Genomic DNA, 23,232 nt, shown 5'->3' with positions numbered 1-23,232 from the left:
AGACAGACAGACAGAGGGCGACAGACAGAGGGAGGGCGACAGACAGAGGGAGGGCGACAGACAAACAGAGGGAGGGCGACAGACAGACAGAGGGAGGGCAACAGACAGAGGGAGGGCGACAATCAGACAGAGGGAGGGAGACAGACAGACAGAGGGAGGGAGACAGACAGACAGAGGGACGGAGATAGAAAGACAGAGGGAGACAGAGGGAGGGAGAGCGCTGGAGGGAGAGAGAGGGAGGGAAAGAGAGAGGGAGAGAGAGGGAGGGAGGGAGAGGGAGGGAGACAGAGGGAGAGAGAGGAAGAGAGACAGAGGTAGAGAGAGGGAAAGAGAAAGAGAGAGAGGGAGGGGGAGGGAGAGAGAGATAGACAGAGTAAGTGAGACAGAGGGAGACAGAGAGAGAGGGAGGGAGAGAGAGAGTTAGAGAGAGGGAGGGAGACAGAGAGAGCGGGAGGGAGACAAAGAGAGAGAGAGGGAGGGAGACAGAGAGAGAGAGAAAGAAAGATGTGTGTATGCCCGGTCTGGTGGCTCAGTGGACGAAGGTGTCCGCTGCAGGGACCTGTGGTCAACCTCATGGTCATAGTTTTTTTTGTTGCTCTAGCCCCACCTCTCTCCCCCACTGACCCCGCCCCCACCGATGCGGCCCTCGGCCACAAACCACACTGTAAATTTAGCCACCTAGAGAAAGTTTTTGAGTACCCAGGCTCTAGAACCGCATCAACCTGATTTAGAATGTTTTTGGTTTTTTTCGGTCATTTTTTGTTTTTCCCTCTGTTTTATTGTAGTTGCCAGGTCGTCTGCTGTGGCGCCTCACAAGATTTTTCTCTTCCCCCTATGGGTTTCTTTGTTTATTTAAGCTCTTGGTCTTATTGACCACTTGTGGGACACCCCCGCGCCGCACGGCCACCAGCTGCTGCGTGTGTTCCCCTCTGCCTGCCTTCTGCCTCGCCGCCGGCCTCGCTGACGCCGTGGTCGCTCCCCTCTGGTTTCCCAGTTGTTTTGCCCTAAATTTGTGCTTGTCTGTTTCTGCCGTCTGCTCGCGTATTTTGCTGTTTTTATTTGTTTTGCCCTAAATTTGTGCTTGTCTGTTTCTGCCGTCTGCTCGCGTATTTTGCCGTTTTTATTTGTTTTGCCCTAAATTTGTGCTTGTCTGTTTCTGCCGTCTGCTCGCGTATTTTGCTGTTTTTATTTGTTTTGCCCTAAATTTGTGCTTGTCTGTTTCTGCCGTCTGCTCGCGTATTTTGCCGTTTTTATTTGTTTTGCCCTAAATTTGTGCCTGTTAATTTCTTTGTATCCCCTGTGCCGTGTCCAGTTTCCTTCCTGATTGGCCGCCTACCTCGCCGCCCTCCGCTCTCGCTTCCCGCCACCGACATTGGCCCCGCCCCTTTTTCTCTTCTGTTCCCTCCCCGCTCCCGCCTCCCAGCTGCTCCGCCCACCCGCGCACTTGGCCTTAAATGGCGACCGTGCAGCGCAGGTGAGTGTGACCCACTTGTGGGACACCCCCGCGCCGCACGGCCACCAGCTGCTGCGTGTGTTCCCCTCTGCCTGCCTTCTGCCTCGCCGCCGGCCTCGCTGACGCCGTGGTCGCTCCCCTCTGGTTTCCCAGTTGTTTTGCCCTAAATTTGTGCTTGTCTGTTTCTGCCGTCTGCTCGCGTATTTTGCTGTTTTTCCTTGTTTTGCCCGTAATTTGTGCTTGTCTGTTTCTGCCGTCTGCTCGCGTATTTTGCTGTTTTTCCTCGTTTTGCCCTAAATTTGTGCTTGTCTGTTTCTGCCGTCTGCTCGCGTATTTTGCTGTTTTTATTTGTTTTGCCCTAAATTTGTGCTTGTCTGTTTCTGCCGTCTGCTCGCGTATTTTGCCGTTTTTATTTGTTTTGCCCTAAATTTGTGCTTGTCTGTTTCTGCCGTCTGCTCGCGTATTTTGCTGTTTTTATTTGTTTTGCCCTAAATTTGTGCTTGTCTGTTTCTGCCGTCTGCTCGCGTATTTTGCCGTTTTTATTTGTTTTGCCCTAAATTTGTGCCTGTTAATTTCTTTGTATCCCCTGTGCCGTGTCCAGTTTCCTTCCTGATTGGCCGCCTACCTCGCCGCCCTCCGCTCTCGCTTCCCGCCACCGACATTGGCCCCGCCCCTTTTTCTCTTCTGTTCCCTCCCCGCTCCCGCCTCCCAGCTGCTCCGCCCACCCGCGCACTTGGCCTTATATGGCGACCGTGCGGACGCGCAGCGGTCACGCGCAGCGGGCGCGCCGATTGTGCGCCGAAGGCGCGCCAAAGGTAAGCCCGTCTACGCCCGTCCGCGACCGGATCGCGACCAGCGCCAGGACCCCTGGCCCCCGAAGACCCCGACCGACCCGCCTGACGTACTCCGCCGCCACCCTCACCGCTGTCAACACCGGCCGACTCCCAGAATGCCATCAAGCCTCTCCACGACGTACCCACGGACCCTTCAGCTGCCACGCCTGCAAGTTCACCTGCATCCGGACCTGCCTCGCACCAGCACCCACCAAGCCGAACACCAGCAGTACCCACCTCAAGTGCATCCTGCTCAACACCCGCTCCATCCACAGACATGCCATCGAACTCTGGAACCTCCTCGACACCACAGCTCCAGACGTTGCCTTCCTCACGGAGACCTGGATGAACGCCTCTTCAGCTCCCGACATCGCCATCGCCATCCCAGAGGGCTACAAGATCGTCCGGAGGGACCGAAACGCCAACCAGATGGGAGGAGGCATCGCCATCATCCACAGGAGCACCATCCGTCTCACGACCAGCACCGACAACTCCCTGACCACCGCCGAACACCTGCATTTCCAGATCCACACCAACCCGAACACCACCCTCAGAGGCACCCTGATCTACCGACCCCCTGGACCACGCACACAATTCAGCGAGGACATCGCCGACTTCGTCAGCCCACATGCCCTCCCCTCCGCTGACTACATCCTCCTGGGAGACCTCAACTTCCATCTGGAGAACAACAACGACCGCAACACCAGCACCCTGCTCGACAACCTCACCAACCTGGGACTCAAGCAACTGGTGTCCACCCCCACCCACCTCGCCGGACACACACTCGACGCTGTCTTCTCATCCAGCAAGGACATCAACTTCAGCCACACCACAGAGCTTCAATGGACGGACCACAGCTGCGTCCACTTCACCTTCAAGAAAACAACGACCCACCACCACCAGCAACAGACCGCCCGCAGAAGCTGGAACAAGATCACAGCAGACCAGCTCGCCACCTCCCTGAGCCAGCACCCTCCTGCCAGCTCAGCGAACCCCAGCCAGGCCGCCGACAACCTCACGAAGTGGATCAGCAACTGCGCGGACGAACTCGCCCCACTGAGGACCCCGCCCAGCAGACCCGGCAGCAAGAAAGCCCCATGGTTCACCGACGAACTCAAGAGCTCCAAGAAGAACTGCCGAGCCCTCGAGAAAGTCTGGAGAAGGGAACCGACACCGGACAACAGGACCTCCTTCAAACTTGCCACCCGGAAACACCACCAGCTGATCCGCGCCGCCAAGAAAACAGCATTCAAGGACCGGTTGGACAACAACGCACACAACTGCAAGGAACTCTTCAACATCGTCAAAGAGCTTTCCAACCCCAGCGCAGGAAACAACGACATCACCCCATCGCAAGACCTCTGCAACTCCCTGGCTTCATACTTCCACAACAAGATCGCGGACATACACAACAGCTTCAACAACCAACCAACGCACACCATGACCGAACAACCACCCCCCACCACCACCCTCCACGCCTGGACCCCGATCAGCACCGAAGACACCATCCGCACGATGAACTCCATCCACTCCGGATCACCGACCGACCCCTGCCCTCACCACGTCTTCAACAAAGCCGACGCTGTCATCGCACCCCACCTGCGAGACATCATCAACACATCCCTCGACACCACCATCTTCCCCGAGAGCTGGAAACACGCCGAACTCAGCGCCCTACTCAAGAAACCAACAGCGGACCCCACCGACCTCAAGAACTACCGCCCCATCTCGCTCCTCCCGTTTCCAGCCAAAGTCATCGAGAAGACCGTCAACAAGCAGATGGCCGCTTTCCTCGAGACGAACGGATCCCTCGACCCCTCACAGTCCGGCTTCCGAGCCAACCACAGCACCGAGACCGCCCTCATCGCCGCCACCGACGACATCCGAGCCCTGATGGACAATGGAGAAACAGCGGCCCTCATCCTCCTAGACCTCTCCGCGGCATTCGACACGGTCTGCCACCGCACCCTAGTGCAGCGCCTCAGCAACGTCGGAATCCAGGACAAGGCGCTGGAGTGGATCACCTCCTTCCTCGACGGGAGAACACAGAGAGTCCGCCTACCACCGTACAAGTCAGAGGCCACCGAAGTCATCTGCGGCGTCCCCCAAGGATCATCTCTGAGCCCCACCCTCTTCAACGTCTACATGAGCCCCCTCGCGGCCATCGTACGCAAACACAACCTCAGCATAATCTCCTACGCCGACGACACCCAGCTGATCCTCTCCCTGACCAACGACCCCGCCGCCGCCAGAGCCAACCTGCACGAAGGGATGAAAGAGGTAGCCGAGTGGATGACGACCAGCCGCCTGAAACTGAACTCGGACAAGACGGAGGTCCTCATCCTGGGCCCCTCTCCCTCCGCCTGGGACGACTCCTGGTGGCCTCCCGCCCTGGGCACCGCACCCAAACCGACAGACCATGCACGCAACCTGGGCTTCATCCTGGACTCCTCCCTCTCCATGACCAGGCAAGTCAACAACGTCTCCTCGGCATGCTTCAACATCCTACGCATGCTACGGAAGATCTTCTGGTGGATCCCCACCGAGACCAGGAAGACCGTCACCCAGGCCCTCGTCACCAGCCGACTGGACTACGGCAACGCCCTCTACGCCGGGACCACCGCCAAGCTCCAGAAGAGACTCCAGCGGATCCAGAACGCCTCAGCCAGACTCATCCTCGACATCCCACGAACCAGCCACATCTCCGGACATCTGCGAGACCTTCACTGGCTCCCCGTCAACAAAAGAATCACCTTCCGCCTCCTCACCCACGCACACAAAGCCCTACACAACCAAGGCCCGAGCTACCTCAACAGCCGAGTCAACTTCTACGCTCCCAAACGCCACCTCCGATCAGCCAACCACGCCCTCGCCGCCGTCCCCCGCATCCGAAGAGCGACTACAGGAGGAAGGTCCTTCTCCCACCTGGCCGCCAAGACCTGGAACTCCCTCCCGACCGACCTGCGCCTGACCCAAGACCACCTCTCCTTCAGGAAGAAGCTGAAGACCTGGCTGTTCGAGCAGTAGCGGCTCCCCCCCCCCCCAGCGCCTTGAGACCCCACGGGTAGGTAGCGCGCTTTATAAGTGTCACTGATTGATTAGATTGTGTTTATGTATTCAATACTTGTGCTCAATCATGTCGGAGGATGGTGATGAAGGTAAAATGTTGCCCCCCCCCCCAAAAAACATTTCTGCGGATGCCCATGTGTATAGGTTCTGGCCTCTTGCGTCATGTGTATGGAATGTTGTATGTGTGTGTGTGGCAGGGATTCGAGTTTTCTCAGTGTCACACATGGCCTGCAAGAAGGGAAAGTACACTTCTAGAAAGTGGACACATTCAGTCAAGCTGGCTTTTCATTTGCACATTATGGAGTTGCTCACAATAGCTAAATAGAAAGTAAAATTCAAATTCAGTTGAAACTCAGAGCTTTGGTTATATATCGGTGCTCACGAAATCTCTTTGAAATACAGCATTGTTCGCTTCTCGTTTCACAGCGTTCAGGCCCGGTGAAAAGCTGGTGTATTTTTAGTGGTTCAGGAGGGGGGTACTGACACTCCATCCTTTCATTACTTCACTTCATTAAATTTTGCACAGCTTGCAATAGCCTGCTCACCTGTCCCTGACGGACACTCTTGCACATAAAAATCAACCTGAAAGGGAATGTTCCGGGGGAATACCTTTGCTCCCATTTCACAACTTTGTACTCTCTCCCCTTTGGGGCCCTGTGTGTTCTTGCATGCCTGCTCTCTCAATGGACCTGTGGGGAAATCTCAGAATGTGTTCACTGTACCATCAGGTGTTCGCGCACTTGGCAAGGTTTCAAACATTGTTCCCCTCAAACGTGTGCCTCTCCTTGCGGAAAGTGTCAGGAGCCTATTTATATATTCATCAGGGATTTGTTTCAATTACGCACGTGTTCCCGTTCTGCAGCTGTGGTAAGCCAAGTACACCCCAAACAATATATTTTCATATTTTTTCATATTTTCTTTGAAAATGTTTGACATTGTGTGCATTTCAAATTATTTTATTTTCGGGTGCCGCTTTATCGGGTACCATGGTGAGGCGTTATCTTACGAACACATGTGAGGACCAATGTCACACATAAACCGTAATATTATATTTTCCATAACATATACATATTAAACAAGGAACATATTTCAAAATTGTCAATCGCTTAATTTTCTTCTTTGTGCGGTTTTATAATTATGTTTAAAAAAGTAGTCCTAATTTTCAACTTATCAATAGAACAAGATTTTTAAAAAGTATTCAAAAACATTGTGAAGAATTATGAAAACCCATCCCACACATATTAAGTCCTTTAAACTCTAATAATAGATGCAAGTGCTCTTAAAATCATGTCTTAGACTATTTTTCAGTGCTGGCAATTTTTCCGGATAAATGCAGTAGGGAGAGGAAGGTTGTATTTTTTGCCACATTCGCAGCCGTTGGTGAAAGAGAATTCTGGGATTATAATTAAAGAAACTTAGTTGGTGGAGAATCAACAATTTACCATTAGATCATAACTGCCCCCACAACGGATGCTGATACAACCATGTCACAGGCAGAGAAAGCTCAAGGTGACTTGCAATACGTTTTTCACCGACCACCTATCTGCACAAAGCTCAAAAAAGTCTAGATAACAGAACTTTTCTGATTCTTCAGATTTCTTACAGACTAATGGGCAGATTTACAAGACCCTTGCGCCACTTTTACGTCACTTTTCCCATGTTAAAAGTGACGCAGAAGTGGCGCAAGAGCCTTGTAAATAAGCCCCTAAGACTTTATTGCCTCCAGGGAGTGATGCGCTATAAATAAAGGTAAAAGAGCCTCAAAAGTTTGCGAATTCCTCATTGTGTACATCTTTAGAATCACCAAACCGATCCCCAAGTAACTAGCCACCCATAACAACCTTCCTTGATTTAGTTTCTCCCACCAATTTCCCTTCGCAAAACCATTGTAGCTACAATGCCTTCAGAAACCTGCTATTACAAAACCCACCTCCCTCACCAGTGAGCAAGTTGTTATCTTACTTCCAGGTCTTAAAGATGCCCTCGACGGCCTAGATTCCTCTAGGTCTATCTCAGTCCATCCTCACACCCAGTTTTCGGTCCACCGTTTTTGATAATTAATATCCTAGTGATTACTTCCCATTTTTTTTCAAGTTTTGGAAATGTGTTAACCAAAAGATACAATAAATTCCCTTTATTTTTTACGGTTGTACGACATTGCAATGCATGCAATTATGCTGCATTCCTTTACCACATATTTTTCACAACACATGCCTTTACCACGCATATGCCTTTACTGGGCATGCCTTTACCACGCAGGTAGTTATAAATAAGTTCAGTAAATTTGTAACCTGAGATGCCACCCTGGAACACTCAGCTTCCAGCTACCTGAGCATACTGATCATTCTTTCTCTGCTGTTTTTGACACTGAACCTACCGTTCTCTCAACTTGTTTAAATATTTTAATTGATCGATTACAACTGGTAAACCTTCATGCCTCTAACAACCAGATCATGTTAATGCAGAATCCACTAAAGATACATTGTATTCCCCATCCCTTAACTCCTTGGACGCTCATGACGAGCTCAGCTCGTCATAATGTACACCTCCATACACTCATGACGAGCTGAGCTCGTCATGAACAATGGGATTTTAAAAAATCCAGCATTAAGGATGAATTGTGTAAGCATTGATGTGGTTAACATACACAAGATTCCTCTTGTTACCATGCCCAGAACATCTGTATTTACAGGCCACTTGTATGTGGATAGTGTTTTAATCTACATCGGACCATAGATGACTTCTTGAATGGGGGAGTTGGAAAGAATTAAAATATTTGCAAAAATTAAGTCCTGCTAGTATTTGCATGACCACGTTATAGTAAATGCAACAAAGGGAATTATTCATATTGGGTGATGCGTACAGTCAGTCACAGTCAGAACACAGGCCCCTGTCCTCCACCCCACACAGCAAGACACTCGCCTTGATTTGAAAACCTGTTTTCACTGCCCTGTGCCGTCTGTCCTGCAACAAGTGTCTACTTAGTGCATCATGTGTTAATGATTAATAAGAAAAGCCAACTGAAGGGCTCCACTTTCAGGTGCGCTTTTGCAGAGGCAGCTACCATTTAAAGGGCCCCCTATTCTCTCCCACTCACTGCCTGAGCTCACACCCATTGTCCAGTTGGGCTGCCAATCATCACTACGTTCTGTGAAAGAATAGTACATGGTGGAACACTAGTGAGAATGGGAGCTGAGCCTGAATTATGCTGTTTACACTGTGGCATGAACTGAAAATCTGGCTCTTTAATCTCCCTTCATCTGTCTGCATCACCTCTTCTTTCTTGTTTACATTGGCTCCTAGCACAAGTATTTAAAGCATTCTGCATTCCATTACCATGCCTTATACCACAGGGAACTGCGACCCAAACCTATTGATAATAATCTGGTTTTACATGGCAAATGTTTTGATAATTATTTATTTCGCTAATGGTCCGTGGTTAAAAACTATCCCTTGTAATTTTGGTGTTATAAAGTGGTGTATTATTGTCATAGTTTATTAATCAAATGCAATAAGTTTTTGAACAAATGGCATTTGGAACGCATATAGTTAAAAGCACTTTCATACATGATAATGAAGGAAGAGTTTTGGTGAGGTAAAATATCTGTCAAAGTTCACACAATTTAAGTGAGGAAGCCCTGATTATCCACATTTACTGGTTTCACTTTATACAAATCAGCTAATAATTGGCAATCTATTTGTTTTTGATTATGTTAAAGGTTTGTTTTGACCTATTGTGCAATTTTCAGCCGTTTTTATATAGGGATTAACAGAACTCGACTCAAAGGTATTGATAATGTTGCTCTATACTAATCTGGCCCATGTATGTACAGAGTTTACATGATAACTGTCTTGCATTGTAGTTTACTAATCATATTTAAAAACTATCACTCTATCACTGCATCGCTTATCCCATTAAAAAAATGCATTTGCAATGGAAATGCCACTGGCCTCCCAAAAAATGCTGTGCTGGACACTCCCCCAACCCACAACCCTAAGGCCAAGGCCAAGGCCAAGCCCCACCTCTCTCACACTTCACCAGCCGCCACTGGATGCCACAACTTGCTCATGTCCTTTTAAGTCAAAGCAAGACTTACATCTCGAAAAACATCTTATTTGCCTAAATTATACGAAAATCAAAATATTTTGAGTAACATTACATTTTTACAGGCTGTATGTTTGTTCTCTGTAAATAGTTTTAAGCATTGGGATCTTCTATTGCTTCTATGTTTTTTAAATGTTTGAGTAGTACTTGATCAAATGCCCATTTCATTTTGCAGGCGATACACAAATAATAGCAAATGGTTTTGTGGGCTGTCTAAGTGATCTGCATATCAAGAAGAATGACCATCCTAATGAAATTTGGGAAGCTTTAAAATGGCACCATGTTGAAGAACATAGTAATGCCTATCAGTCCTGGGAAGGATGCCCTGAGTTATTAACTGAAGGCGTACATTTTCTTGGACAAGGTAAGGTGGTGAGTTGGCTCTATATGTTGTGATTATAGAGTGAAAAACAACTCACAAGAAATAGCATATTATGTCTCTCTCTGCGAAACATATTTTCTTACATGTAACATCCACTTATATTTAACGGAAGAGCCCGATTAGGAATACGCAGATATATTAGTTACATCCCAAATATCAGACACATGTAGGTGCCTGTTTTAATTGGACCTGGTTAAAGAATGGGGCCTCCATAATAAAAGAATTAGAGCCCCTAAGCGTTTGCAGATTTGTAATATTCACAGAATTAGAACTGGCGAATGTTACCCTTTAAAACAGAATTTGCGGATTAGAAACAACTGTCACTACTGTGGGATTTCTGTATTTGGAAAATAAGAGTGAAAGGAAATGTTGTTGTCATTTGAGATAGATGCAAAACAACAGTTGATGGACAGAATGAAGAACAATGTCATACATGCACCCCAGTACAGAGATCTGGGCCTAAATCCATCGTTTTTTTGCACTCCACACCACCCCAGTTTAGACATGGCCATATGCAAATCAGCCTTGACCTTGTGCCTCATGGGAACAGTCCAGCCCGAATTTCCAAGCCATGTCTTTCCTGGACCGGAATCAAGCATCCTAGGACCGGTTTCATTTGAGATAGTCCTTACCTGAAAAAAGTGCTTTGTACATATTTGTATTTCGCTTGTAAGTAGTTCTCCACTCTCGAAAAAAGCACTGATATAAAGGACAGAAATAGGGGGTGTTTCCTGTATGATGGTGAACAGGAATCGCCTCCAGATTTAGACGTGGTCTAGGTGATTCATCTATGGAAAAACAGACAAAAATAAATGTGCAAATATGAAAAATTAATTTCAAGAAAGAGGGATTTACCAATTGGTAGAAATTCTACATGTATATATTTTATGCATGTGAATATGCTTGCAAATCTAAGAGTCCGGGTGTTTTTAGCTGGAATTGTGGGATTATCTGGCTGTCATAGAAAGGTCAGTTTCTTAATACAAACACATGAAAAATTCTACAAGCGCAAGTTTTTACTTATTTGGCCCTTGTGGGTAGGGCAAGTTTTTTTTTCCAAGCGAGTTGTGACAGATGTCTTAAGCTAATGGCGTGGCCATTTGCCAAATGCTTCAAAGATTCATGTTGGCTGTTCCTGAGTGTGACCATACCATGTGGCTACAAGTTTTCAACTACCAAACTCTTGTTATCTAGAATACCTTTCCGATACTTAAATCGGCGATTGTGCTGTCGTTTCCCAGCCTCAGAGTGAGAATGACATCCAAAGTTTGCAAAAAAGTTCAGTTATAAGTGAAAAAGCGATAGGCACAGTTTGCCAAGTGCTGCTAAAATTTAGAATTATGAAAGAAGAGTTTAAGCTTGCCCTCTTAACAGTAATAATAATGTAATTAATGATGAAGATTTTAGGAAAGCACCTCTTTTGGCATGGTTACCCCACTTATTGCCTGACTCTGACGCATCTTTGACTGGGGTTGCACTGGGTTCCTGCCAATCAGGTTCCCAATGCCTGTGTTCTTTCCCGAAACTTTACCTTTGTTTGCACAACTGGCACACCTCTGGCTCACATATAAGTCCTTTGTAAAAGGTACCAGTGGTGCCAAGATCCTTGTGAACAGAGAGGGTCTCTAAGGGCTGTAGCATGTATTATGCCATCCTATGAGACCCCACACCAAGCTCAGCAGCCTGCATGTTTTGGTGGATGTTAGACCTGACACCATTGGCTTGGGTCTCCCCTGCAGTCTCCCCTGCAGTTTTTGCCTTAGCCTCCTGTGTTTTTGCTGTGTGTTGAACTTCACCTTGCTGGTATAGATGCTTTGGGCACTTTGCTACTGCTGTTCAGTGCCAAAGTCCAAGTGCTCCCTTTGTAAATTGTTATTATGGATTGGTGTTTACATGATAGGCTGATTTGATTTACTAGTCAGTCCCTAGTACAGTGCGCTGTGTGTGCCCAGGGCTTATAAATTAAATGCTGTTAGTGGGCTGCAGCACTGATTGTGTCACGCACATAAGCAGCCTGTAAATTTTACTCAGGCCTGCCATTGCAGAGCCTGTGTGCAGTCTGGTACTGCCATGTCAACCTGGCAAGTGCACCCACTTTCCAGGCCCTACCCTTCCCTTTTCTTACATATTAGTCACCCCTGACGTTGGCCCAGGGTACACCTGTGTGCAGGGTGCAGTTTATGTGAAAGGTAGGACAGGCTCTGGTGTGTGAGGCATGTCCTGATAGAGAAATACCGCCAATTTCATTTTTCACTATTGCAAGGCTACCTGTTCTTATAAACATAGCTACCCCTTGGAACAAGGTAGGAAAATAAAGTTTAGTATGCCTGAACGCAGAATATTAAAATGCATCTTTTAGTGAGGGGGATTTTTACATTCTCTGTTTGAAAATACCACTTTAGAAAGTAGGTATTTTCTTGCTTAGCCATCCAGTGTGCCTCTGCTAGGTTTGTGTATTGCATGTCTGTCTTTGAATGGCAGGGGCTGGGAAGGAGCTGTGGCTCCACAGAGACTGATGAGTCACGATGGGCTGAATAAACCTGGGCTGCATTTAGAGTAGGGGGAGGAGATTTCCTTTCACCTGAATTGGCCTGGTCTGCCTTCCACAATGCTGTCTGCACCTCCTGCCAGGAAGCGGCAATAGAGAGGACAGAACTGGTTTTGACCAAGCACAGGTGTTCTCTGCCACCAGAGAACAAAGGATTTTGTAGTATAAATATTGGGGCCCAGACCCCAGAACTTTAAATCATTTCTGGGACTCAAGAGGAACATTTGCCAAGCATAAGAGCCGGAGAAGCTGAGGAGCAATACTACCCCTGTGCTGTTTGCTGTCTGGGGTTAGCCTGCAGTGGCTACTTGCTGCCAAGGAAAGGAGAAAGGACTTTGCTGTTTGCTGTGTCACCTGCTTGAAGAAGATCTTCAATGGTTTAAAAATGAGCTTGCCTCTTGTTCTGAAGTCTCAGAGACACAAAGAGTTCACCACCAGCACCCCTGAACTTCCTTGCTGGGAGTTCTGACCTGCAAAGAGGTGCCTGCTGTTGTTTTGGACCTCTAGAGACTGTTTTCCGCTGGGAACTGGAAAAATCAATGCAACACTGAGAAGCATGACGCATCCGTACCTGTTTCTGACGCAGCGCCGGAAAACCTTTGCAGCGCCTGCCACTGCTCGAGAAATCGCCGCTCACCACATCGCTTTCAACGGATTGTCTTGGATCATCGCATTGCGACACCAAGTCTGTTGTGTAATTGGGAATCGCAGTAAGAAACCAACGCATCACCTCCCCACACAGTAAGAAACGACGCATCACCTCCCCTCTGGTAAGGAACTGACACATCACTAAGGAACCGATGCAGCAGCTCCCATCACCACAGAGCAAAACACTGAAGCATCACCTTCCCTGAGTGTAGGCAACTGACTCATCACCTTCCCTAAGGCCGGTTTTGTTTGTTTGAGTGACGCATCCAAGGTACTTTGTGTGAAAAGTGTCGCATCTGCAATTTGCAATTTCTACCATTTGAAAGGCATATCTTTTTACTGTATTGTGGAGTTTTGTTGTTTTGGGTCTTGTTTGGTATAGAGAAAGATTACTTATTTTTCTAAACTGGTGTGGTGTCCATTTGTAGTGTTTTCACTTTATTACAGTATGTGTTTACAAATGCTTTATACCTCTGAGATAAGCCTGTCTGCTAATGCCAAGCTCCCAAGGGGGTGAGTAGGGGTTATTTTAGAAGTGTATCCCTCTTACCCTGACTAGAAGCAAGGGTCCCTATTTGGACAAAGGTACCTACCTCTGCCAACTAGAGACCCCCTTTTCTAACAGCGGAGATAAAAGTGAAAAGTCAACCTGGCACACATCCTTGTGTGCCAGCTCAACCAGCACTGCAAGAGGCATAGGTAAGTTGCCCCTACAGCAGACCTTACAACCCTAATGCAGGGTATACATTATGTAAGAGCATAGCTGCATGAGCAGATATGCCCCTATAGAGTCTAAGTCCATTCTTAGACGTTATAACTGCACAGTGAAGCCATACTGAGTACATGGGCTGGGAACTTTTTCACAGCTCCATGATGGCTTCACTGAATGTGAAGATGTTTGGGACCAAATATCTCAGCTTAGTAAACCCACACTGATGCCAGTGGTGGATTTATTAAGAAATGCACTCCAAGGGCACCTCAGAGGTGCCCCCTGAAATGCTACCAACTCGCTAGTGTGTGCCTGGCTGGTTCCCACCAGCCTGTTACTTCTAGAGATGTTTCTGACCCTCTGAGGTCGGATTCTTTTGCTCTTGTGGATCAGAAACAAAGCCTGCTGTGAGGGGAGGTGATTCACACATACCTCCAAGCAGGAATTGTCATGTAGTTCCTATGAAACTGTACAGGATCTGCATGTTCGGACAGGATACACTGTAGGACAGGTGTCAGATTGATTCTAAACACCCCCATCCGTTTTAAAGGCCTTTTGTATCAGCTTGCTCACAATGCCACTAGAATCTCCTCTTACCAAGGAGAGAATAGTTTTTGGCAACCATCGAACATGACAACCCTGATCCCTCAGGACCGTGGAAAAAATATGCTACTTTTAGCTCAGTCACTCGTGCTTACTTAGTCTGTCTTAAAGAGATACACAGAATTAACAGGCTTGGCGTTTTCAGTAAATATTTATGGAACAGTTGTTGTTCTGGTGTAAAACAGGTGAGCTGTTCCATTAGACAGTAAAAGAGGTAAATGAGTAGCAACAGGATAAAGGTAAACAGATGGAAAAGCTCTACCATCTTGCAGTAATCATGAATACATACAAGTATATAAAATACATGGTAATAAAAAGATGTGTACTCCTACGATGCCTAGCTAACTAGATGTACCTAAGTGTACCTAGCATGGGTGAAGTTGTTAAGCCAAGAATCCCTTTACTTGAAGTCAGATACTGTGGGACCCAGTCATGGTCTCGAGTTGGACACCTTGCGAGGGATGTTCAGACCACTGCAAGCTGGAGTGTCTGTATGCAGGAACCTCAGCATCTCTGGTCAGTGTGTCTGCCGGGAAGTCTCGGTCTCCTCTAACTATCTTAGCAAGATGTGATGTATATATACCCATAGGTCTCCCCAGGGGTCCTACCTCGCTGTATCACTGTGTCGGACTAAGGATGCAGTCAGGCATCAACTTTGTACATAAATAATATTATGCAGGAGAGCGGAGTCCTCCTGTGCTTTCAAGAATCCTCATGCATAATGTATGAGATTTCAAACTAGGGAAAACCCGCGTTCTCAATTCATTGTCGTATCTAGGTAAAAGGTCAGTCCCTGTAAACCCGTTATGTATGAAATGTAAGGAAGAATATAGGTGAAGGGTTACAATGTTACCAGGGCCTATATTAGGGTACATATATGGAATATAACAGAATAGCATCGAAAGGGAGTGAGCCTCAAAGCATTCCCGTCATTTGTTATGCTGACCAGGGCCTCTCCAGCTGATGGAGATGCCCGCACCCCTGACCAAGCCCCATTTTTAGCGACAAGGTCAGCAGGAAAATGGGTAAGCAAGGGATGTGTGTTCCCTCTTGCCAGGGTCACCCCTAAGGTGCCCTGAGCTGAAGTGACCCCCTCCTTTTAGAATACTCCATATTGGTTTGGAGGACTCTAGCCTATATGGTTAGGGATATGACGCCTCCCCAGAAGGAGTGAACATGCAAAGTGTAACAGTAAGTAGCACATTGGCTACTACCTTCTGACCCCTGTAATGCCACTAAAATTAATATTTAGGGGCATCCCTGAAAACGTAATCCTCAGATTACTGGTGATCTATGAAAAAGAGAACAAAGAGGAGCCGTGTAGCAGGAAAGACTGAAGACATCAAATGACTTGGTCCCAGCCCTACCGACCTGTCTGCAGCCCTCAAAGACCCTGCTACAGCAGATCGCCTTGTCCCGCAGTCCAGTGACCTGCAGAATCCAGGGAGGACTGCCTGACTTCTAAAAAAGACTCCTAATCTTCTGTGGATAGTGGACCTGTCCAGAAGAAAAACAACTTTAAAGTGCTCTGCCTGCAGAACCGCAAAACCAACTACCTCTGTATCTGACACCCACAGCCCGAGTTCCAGTGTCCCACCAGTCCAGTAAAGATTCCCTGGAAATTTAGAGCAAGAGTCCACCATGGGCTGTCCTCTGCCAGACTTCAGGTAGATGACTGCAGCCTCTGCACAACGACCCCCTCTCAACCACTACCTGCAGTGGGAAGCTGATTTCCGATGCTGAAGGACATCCCAGCACCAAGAACCTCTGCCCTTTGGGAGATCAACGGATGGTGTCCTGACGCCCTAGCATATCCCAACTTACCTGTGCAGCTGCAAGTTTCCTCTGATAGGACTCCTGTCCTATGCCTGCAGCCTTTATCAAACTTCAAGATTCTCAATGTGTTTGCATTGGGTGCCCAAAACTGTGTTGGCACTCTGTACCCAGCCATCTCTGTGCAGGCGAGGGTGTAAGTTTGATGCTGGCTTGTGCCCGCCTGCATGCACCTTAACCACCAGAGACTGGGTTACAAAACCATTCAACTTACCTGTAAGTAGTATCACTCTGATTGCCCCCTTTCTCCATTGGATAACATTGGCACCAGTTCCAGAGTTTGACCTCAGCACCTGGCTGCCCCAGTGCCATTGGTGGTGCAGTTCTGTCACTAAACTGACCCTTACCTGGTACTGATTCTTTATCTAGAACTCAATATCATGACAACATAAACTTACCTGCAATTTGATGATTGTGTTTCCTCCCAGAAGGATAACATTGTATTGTTGAAAAATGCACGGTGTCCTCTTTTTACATTGATAGTCATTGATATTGCAGAACGTATTTACATGCTACAAAGTATTTGTGGTTCTATAAAATAAATATACTAAAAGCAATATTTTTACAAACCATTGGTCTCAGATTTAGTCATTGAGCGTGTGCAATCATTTCTTGCCTGTGTGTGTACAACTAATGCTTAGCACTGCCGTCTGTTAAGTGCAACTGCCCGTGCACACTACCACAAAAGAGAGCATTAGTATTATTTAAATGAGCCTCTGTAAAGCCTCCGCAGATGCACTGGACTCTCCACACACTTTACCTCAGTTTGGTATAGTATATACAGAGCCAGCTTTCTACAATGACGGAATTATTTCTTTTTCACTATTTGTTAGACCTGGCCCTCTCTATAGGGTCACCCCGCCAAATTTTTGCCTTTTACCCTCCACTTTTTGCTGATTTTTTTTTGCTGGATTTGTGACTGTCTGCACTTTACCCCTGCCAACCAGTGCTTAAGTCATTGTGCTCTCTCCTTTAAACATAGTTAAATTGGCTTATACCAATTTGGCATATCAAATTTACTTCTAAGTTCTAGTAGAGTGGTATAGCTATACCCAAGGTGTCTACATTAAACGCTAGCAGTGGGCTTACAGCAAATATTGTGCCATCCGCTTGAGTAGCCCCTGAATACATGTTCCAGGCCTGCAACTGCAGCCTAAATGCATTTTTAAACTACCAATTCGACTTGGCAATATAACCCCCTTACCAATCCTTAAATTCCTGTTTTATTACATATGTGACTCCTAAGGTAGGCCCTAGGTAGTCCCTAGGGCAGAGTGCATTGTAATTAAAAGGTTGGGCATGTGCTCTTATATTTTACATGTCCTTGTTGTGGAAAGTCTCCTACATTTGATTTTCAGTACTGGGAGGCCTACCTTTCCCGTAGGATAACATTGGGTTGCTTTATTACATTTAATACATTTCAATTTTGGACTGAGACAAGGAAAGCAGTTTATGATAGGTATCTATGAAATTTTAATGAAAACTCCTCTAAAATGGTGAAGACGGATTTTTAATTACAATTTTGAAAATGCCACTCTCAGAAAGTTCTGCGTGAACAAATGATGGACAGAATGTTGAATGAATCAAACAACCCCCAGTCAAGAGATCTGGGTTAAATCCATTGTTCTTTTGCTTACTATGCCACCCCAGTTTGGACGCAGCCATATGCAAATCAGTCTTGACCCTGATCCTCATGGTAGTAGTCCAGCCCGAACTACCAAGCCGGGTCCTCCCTGGACCCATACAAGCAACCTGGGACCGGTTTTGTGGTTTCACTCTGCATCAGCCAGGCTAGTTGGAACCCAGTGGCACAGCGAGCAAGGGATCCATGTCTGGGCATACCCATCCCACTTAGGATGAAAAGTGCTGTGACAACAAATGATGGACGGAATGTTGAATAAATCAAACATTCACCCCAGTCAAGGGATGTGGGCTAAATCCATCGTTCTTTTGCTCACTACGTCACCCGAATTTGGACCCAACCATATGCAAATCAGACTTGACCCGGCTGCTCATGGGAACAGTACCACCTCAACTGCCAAGCTGGGTCCTCCCTGGACTGGAAACAAGCATACTGTGACCAGTTTTGGGGGTTCACCCCATATCAGCTAAGGTAGCTTGAATCCAGTGGCACAGCGAGCAAGGGATCCACGTCTGGGCATACATGTCCCACTTAGGGTGAAAAGTGCTGTCGCAACAAATCATTGAAGGAATGTTAAATAAATCAAACATTCAACCCCAGTCAAGAGATCTGGGTTAATGCCATTGTTCATTTGCTCACTACAACACCCTAGTTTGGACCCAACCAATATGCAAATCAGAATTGACCCTGCTGCTCATGGGAACAGTACAGCTCAACCTGCCAAGCTGGGTCCTCCCTAGACCAGAAACAAGCATCCTGGCACCTGTTTCGGGGTTTTACCCCTCATCAGCCAAGCTAGCTTGAATCCTGTGGCACAGCAAGCAAGGGACCCACAACTGGGCATACCCGTTCCATTTAGGGCGAAAAGTGCTGCGTCAACAAATGATGGACGGAATCTTGAATAAATCAAACATTCACTTCCAGACAAGAGATCTGGATTAAATCCATTGTTCTTTTGCTCACTTCGCCACACTAGTTTGGACCCAGCTATATGCAAATCAGTCTTGACCCTGCTCTTCATGGGAACAGTCCAGCCTGAACTACCATGCCGATTCCTCCCTGGACCAGAAACAAGCATCCTGGGACCGGTTTCGGTGTTTTACCCCGCATCAGCCAGGCTAGCTTGAATCCAATTTGCTTCAATGAATAGGGAGCACACATTGATGGATTTAGGCCCAGATCTGTCTTCTGGGGTGAATGTTTGACATTGTTCAACATTCTGTTCATCAATTGTTCTTTTTGTATTTATCACCCTGAGTGGAATGGGTATGCCAAGACGTGGGTCCCTTGTGCTCCATGCTACGGGAATCAAGCTAACCTGGCTGACGAGGGGTGATACCCCTAAACCGGTCACAGGATGCTTGTATCCAGATCAGAGAGGACCTGGCCTGGCAGGTCAGGCTGGACTGTTCGGAGCGGGGCAGGGTCAAGACTGATTTGCCTATTGCTGGGTTTAAAGTGGAATGGCATGGGGAGCAAAAAACAATGGATTTAAGCCTAGGTCCCTGTATTGGGGTGAATGTTTAACATTGTTCAGCATTCTTCTTTTTGAAACTCCCAGAAAGTTGGCATTTTCCTACCCTTTTGTGCCTGCAGCCTGTCTTGGGTCGCATGACTGGTTGTAGCTGGCAGACTTTGTAAACTTCGGAGAAATGTTACGAAGCACACAGAGTAGTCCAAATGTGTAAAATGCATTCAATGAAAAACACAATTCTGTCTGCAGAGTTAGGGTTATGTTGCATATCATTTATTATCTTCACAGTGTGCCAAAATAGTCTCACTGAACTTATTGGCATATTGGCCAACAGGTACTGCAAGCAATGAAAAGTTAAAAAGCAAGAGGCTCTAATAAGCGTTTACAGGGTCCATGAATTGTATGTTATCATGTTAGGGTAGAAAGTTACCAATGTTGCTTAGCACATTGATAAGCCTGTATGCTTGCGGAGTCTCCCCCGTACGTTGCCAGAAAAGGAGTAAATTCCTCCTGAAGAGTTACACAATAGAGGGATTAGATATGCTCAATGTGCCTACCGCTGGTAGGATGGGGGACAGTGCTGAGCACAAAGGTCCTAACACCTCTACATTGTCATAGAGGTCACTTTGTTGCCAGGTCAAGGGGGGTAGAAATTCCATGCATTTCAAAGAACCTTTTTAGAAGCTTCTCCCACCTGCCAGATAAAGGGCACCAAGATATAAAAATATGACCTTCAGACCCATTCTTTTCACTCCTGCGGAAGGACTCTCAGAGGACTGCCTGCTGCTGTGAACCTGCTGTGCACTCTGCAAGATTGCTTTGCTGCCTGGAGCCTATCTTGAAGAGAGTGACTCCAAAGGCTAGTCTGCAAGCCTCTTGTTCAGAGCCATAGGGACACAAACAACTCCCACCATCTTGAACCTGCTCCTGGACCAAGCCTGAGTGAATACTGCACCCCTAGGATTGTCCCACCAGTCCTGTACACTTGATTGTGGTGCTAAAGGTGCCCAAATGGCCAAATTCCAAAACTGAGGACTTGAAAAATGTTTGGCCAGAGCATTCTCTGAGAAATGGGAGGAGACCAAGACCAAATTGCTCTCCTGTCTGCCCAAGGTGCATTGCTGGTTGGATTGACTTTGCAGTGTTTCCTACTACATTCTCCACAGCAATGATTCATTTTAGCGACCCTCCATGAAAGCGTTATCAGTCCTCATGGAACTGTATTTGTCTACAGCCCTCTGCACCATCTTCTGGAGATATTCGGCTTCAAGTTCATAGATTAAGTCAGAATGTAGAAATCATCACCATGGCCTCGACCCAAGGGAATCTGACAACAACACTTCCTCTTCAGACAACTCCTGCATCCTTGCCCTGCTGAACTTTACCTTCTCAGAAAAATTTTCTCAGATATTCTGCAAAACCCGAAGGAAGGCACTGACAATCCACTTGTATCCAAACTGTGCTCCATTGAGGTCAGCCTATTTTTTGACTTTGACCCGGTCTCATGTGACTAGTTGATCTGAAAGAAACAGGTTAGTGTTAGAATCCTTACCTTAGAATATTCCCAGGCGTCAGAGTGGATCCAGAAAGTTTTAGTCATCAGTACCCTTGCGCGTCGGTAGGCGTCGTCTTCGGCTCCGCATCTGTCATTGGCGTTGTGATCGCCGGGATGACGTCGTCTGAGTACTTAGACGCCGCCCTCGCGCGCTGACGTCAGTTCTGTACATAGCTTTCCGCGCCAGGAACACAGAGCCATGATAGAAACCGACACTGGTGCCATAAAACTAGGGCCCTGAAAGGCATGTCCTTAACCCTAGATATCGGTTCGCAGAACGGGGAGGATGGGTGGGGCGGTAAGGAATCTAACACTAACTACTGTTTCTTACAGATATATCGTTACCGAAGGTAAGTAACTTGTGCATCTGAAAGAAACGGGTTAGTGTTAGAGTACTTAGACGCCGCCCTCGCGTGCTGATTGCAGTTCTTCTTTTTTCTGAGCCAGCTAGCTGAGATCCGGGAAGAGTAGTACTCTTAGTCATTTTTTGACTAACTTTTTGATCTGTTTTGGATCTCTTTTTTGAGTCAGGCCGACCACGATGACAAGTCGTGCCCTGACTGCCGAGCCTTGACTTCGAAAGCTAGGTGGGATGGGAACCGCAAGCTTCCCGAGATCTGGCAGTCAGCTCTGCGCAGCTCAAGGTCCCGGTCGAGGAGGAAGTCAAGGGACCGGTCGCGGAGCCACAGTCATCGCTCGATGAGTCATCTTCATCACTCGTTGGGCTCCAAGTCCTCCGGTAAGTTGAGGCATTCAAAGAAGAAGTCGAAGAGGTGACATCGTTCTTCAGACTCCCCTCGCCGATCGCGCGACGCGGACGAGGTTTCGGGCGACGCCGCCCCCGCAACTCCGTCAGAGCCGCCAGCACCGCTTCCAGGCCCATACCCTGCGGTCCCTGGCCTGCGAGCGGCGCCGGAGGAGATTTGTGACTTCCTCATTGCCAAGAGGACTCACTTCCCTCCGTTGCGGCCTGCTGGCGTGCCTTTGGGCCCTGCAGACCCGACTGGGGGCCTCGGCGGGCTGGTGGCTCCGGCCCCGGTGCTGTCGGATACTTCGACCCCGGCGCCGTCGACGACTTCAGTCCCGAAAACGTCAGCTCCCGTGGGATCCGTGCCCGGATCCCGGTCGACGTAAGTTGACCTTACGACTCCTCCGCTGGCGCCGACCGCACTGCTGTCGCTCCCGGTGCCGTCCTCTGACGACGTCGGCACCAGTTTTAGCCCCGGTCTGGGTCTGGCGTCTGACCGCCGTCGATAGGTGAGGTCTTCACCTACGACCCAGCTCCGTCATTCCAGCCTGTTTACCAGGACACGGATGAAGGGGAGGACTGGGAGGGGCCTGAGGTGCTTCAGCCACCACTACCTGGTCCAAGCCCTCCACAGCGTCCCCTGTGGATCAGAACGTGGCACGACGCCACTGCCCGGCTCCGGGCGACCCTAGCTTTCTGTCCGTACACCCCACCCCGAGAGCCTTGTGATCCAGGCATCTACGTCCCAGACCGCATTCCCGACCGCTCCCCCGGATTGGGAATCCAAAAGGTTTGATCAGTTCGGCAAGAAACTGTTCTCCTCACTGAGTTTGGGGTTGTGGTCAATCAACACCGCTTGCCTTTTGGGCCGTTATACCCACTCCTTGTGGGACACGGTTGCGGGCGTGCTGCCCCAGTGCCCAGAGGAGCCCGGTCCCGGCTCGTCTAATCCCTTGCGGAGAAGCGGGATGTGGCACGTTACTCTATCAGGTGTGAACTAGATACCACTCGCTGGAAGGGCAATTTCCACGACTGTGGCAGTTTGCTGCCACGCCTGGCTAAGGTTCGCCAATTTCTCAGGCGATGTCCAGGCCACCCGATTGACATGCCCTTCGATGGCCGTCGCCTCTTTTGCGACAAGGCAGACAGCACGTTTGAGCGTTTCAAGGACTCCAGGGCTACGGCCAAGTCCTGGGCTTGTCGGGCGAGCGCCAGCAAACTTCTGCCTTTCGCCCCTTTTGTGGCCAAGGAAGGGGCGCCCCCTCACGTCCTGCCAGCCACAGGCCGCAGACCCAGTCTCAACGCGGCCGCAGACGTGGTAACTGCTGTGGCGGTGCCGGGGGACAACGGCAAGGACAGTCCACATCCGCTCCCGCAGCATCTGCCTCAAAGCCTTCGTAGTCTGAGCTTTCAGGCCCATTCGACGCCAGTGGGGGGCAGGGTCTGCCATCACCTCCTCCACTGGTGCTCCATCACGTCGGACAGGTGGGTGCTGCAAATCGTCCGAAGGGACTACTCCCTCCCCTTCAAGGCAACCCCTCCAGCCATGCCACTCCAGTGCCACCGCATGTCGGGGGATCACTTGCAACTTTTGCAAGAGGAAATTATGGCCCTCTTGGCCAAGGGGGCC

The 23,232-nt window shown here is 48.3% G+C and overlaps 1 protein-coding gene across 1 annotated transcript in view; it reads left to right on the top strand.

The window, feature by feature from the left end:
* USH2A (usherin) overlaps positions 1–23,232 on the top strand; it is a 2,319,650-nt gene that overhangs the window by 515,693 nt on the left and 1,780,725 nt on the right. Inside the window, exon 12 of the mRNA XM_086925936.1 lies at positions 9,636–9,824. Coding sequence (XP_086782062.1) covers positions 9,636–9,824 — 189 coding nt within the window. The remainder of the gene's footprint in view (positions 1–9,635; positions 9,825–23,232) is intronic.

This window comes from Lissotriton vulgaris, chromosome 6 (genome assembly GCF_964263255.1).
Source record: "Lissotriton vulgaris chromosome 6, aLisVul1.2, whole genome shotgun sequence".
Lineage (NCBI taxonomy): Eukaryota > Metazoa > Chordata > Amphibia > Caudata > Salamandridae > Lissotriton > Lissotriton vulgaris.
Note: the sequence above shows the minus strand (reverse complement) of the source record. Positions and strands in the feature narration are given on the sequence as shown.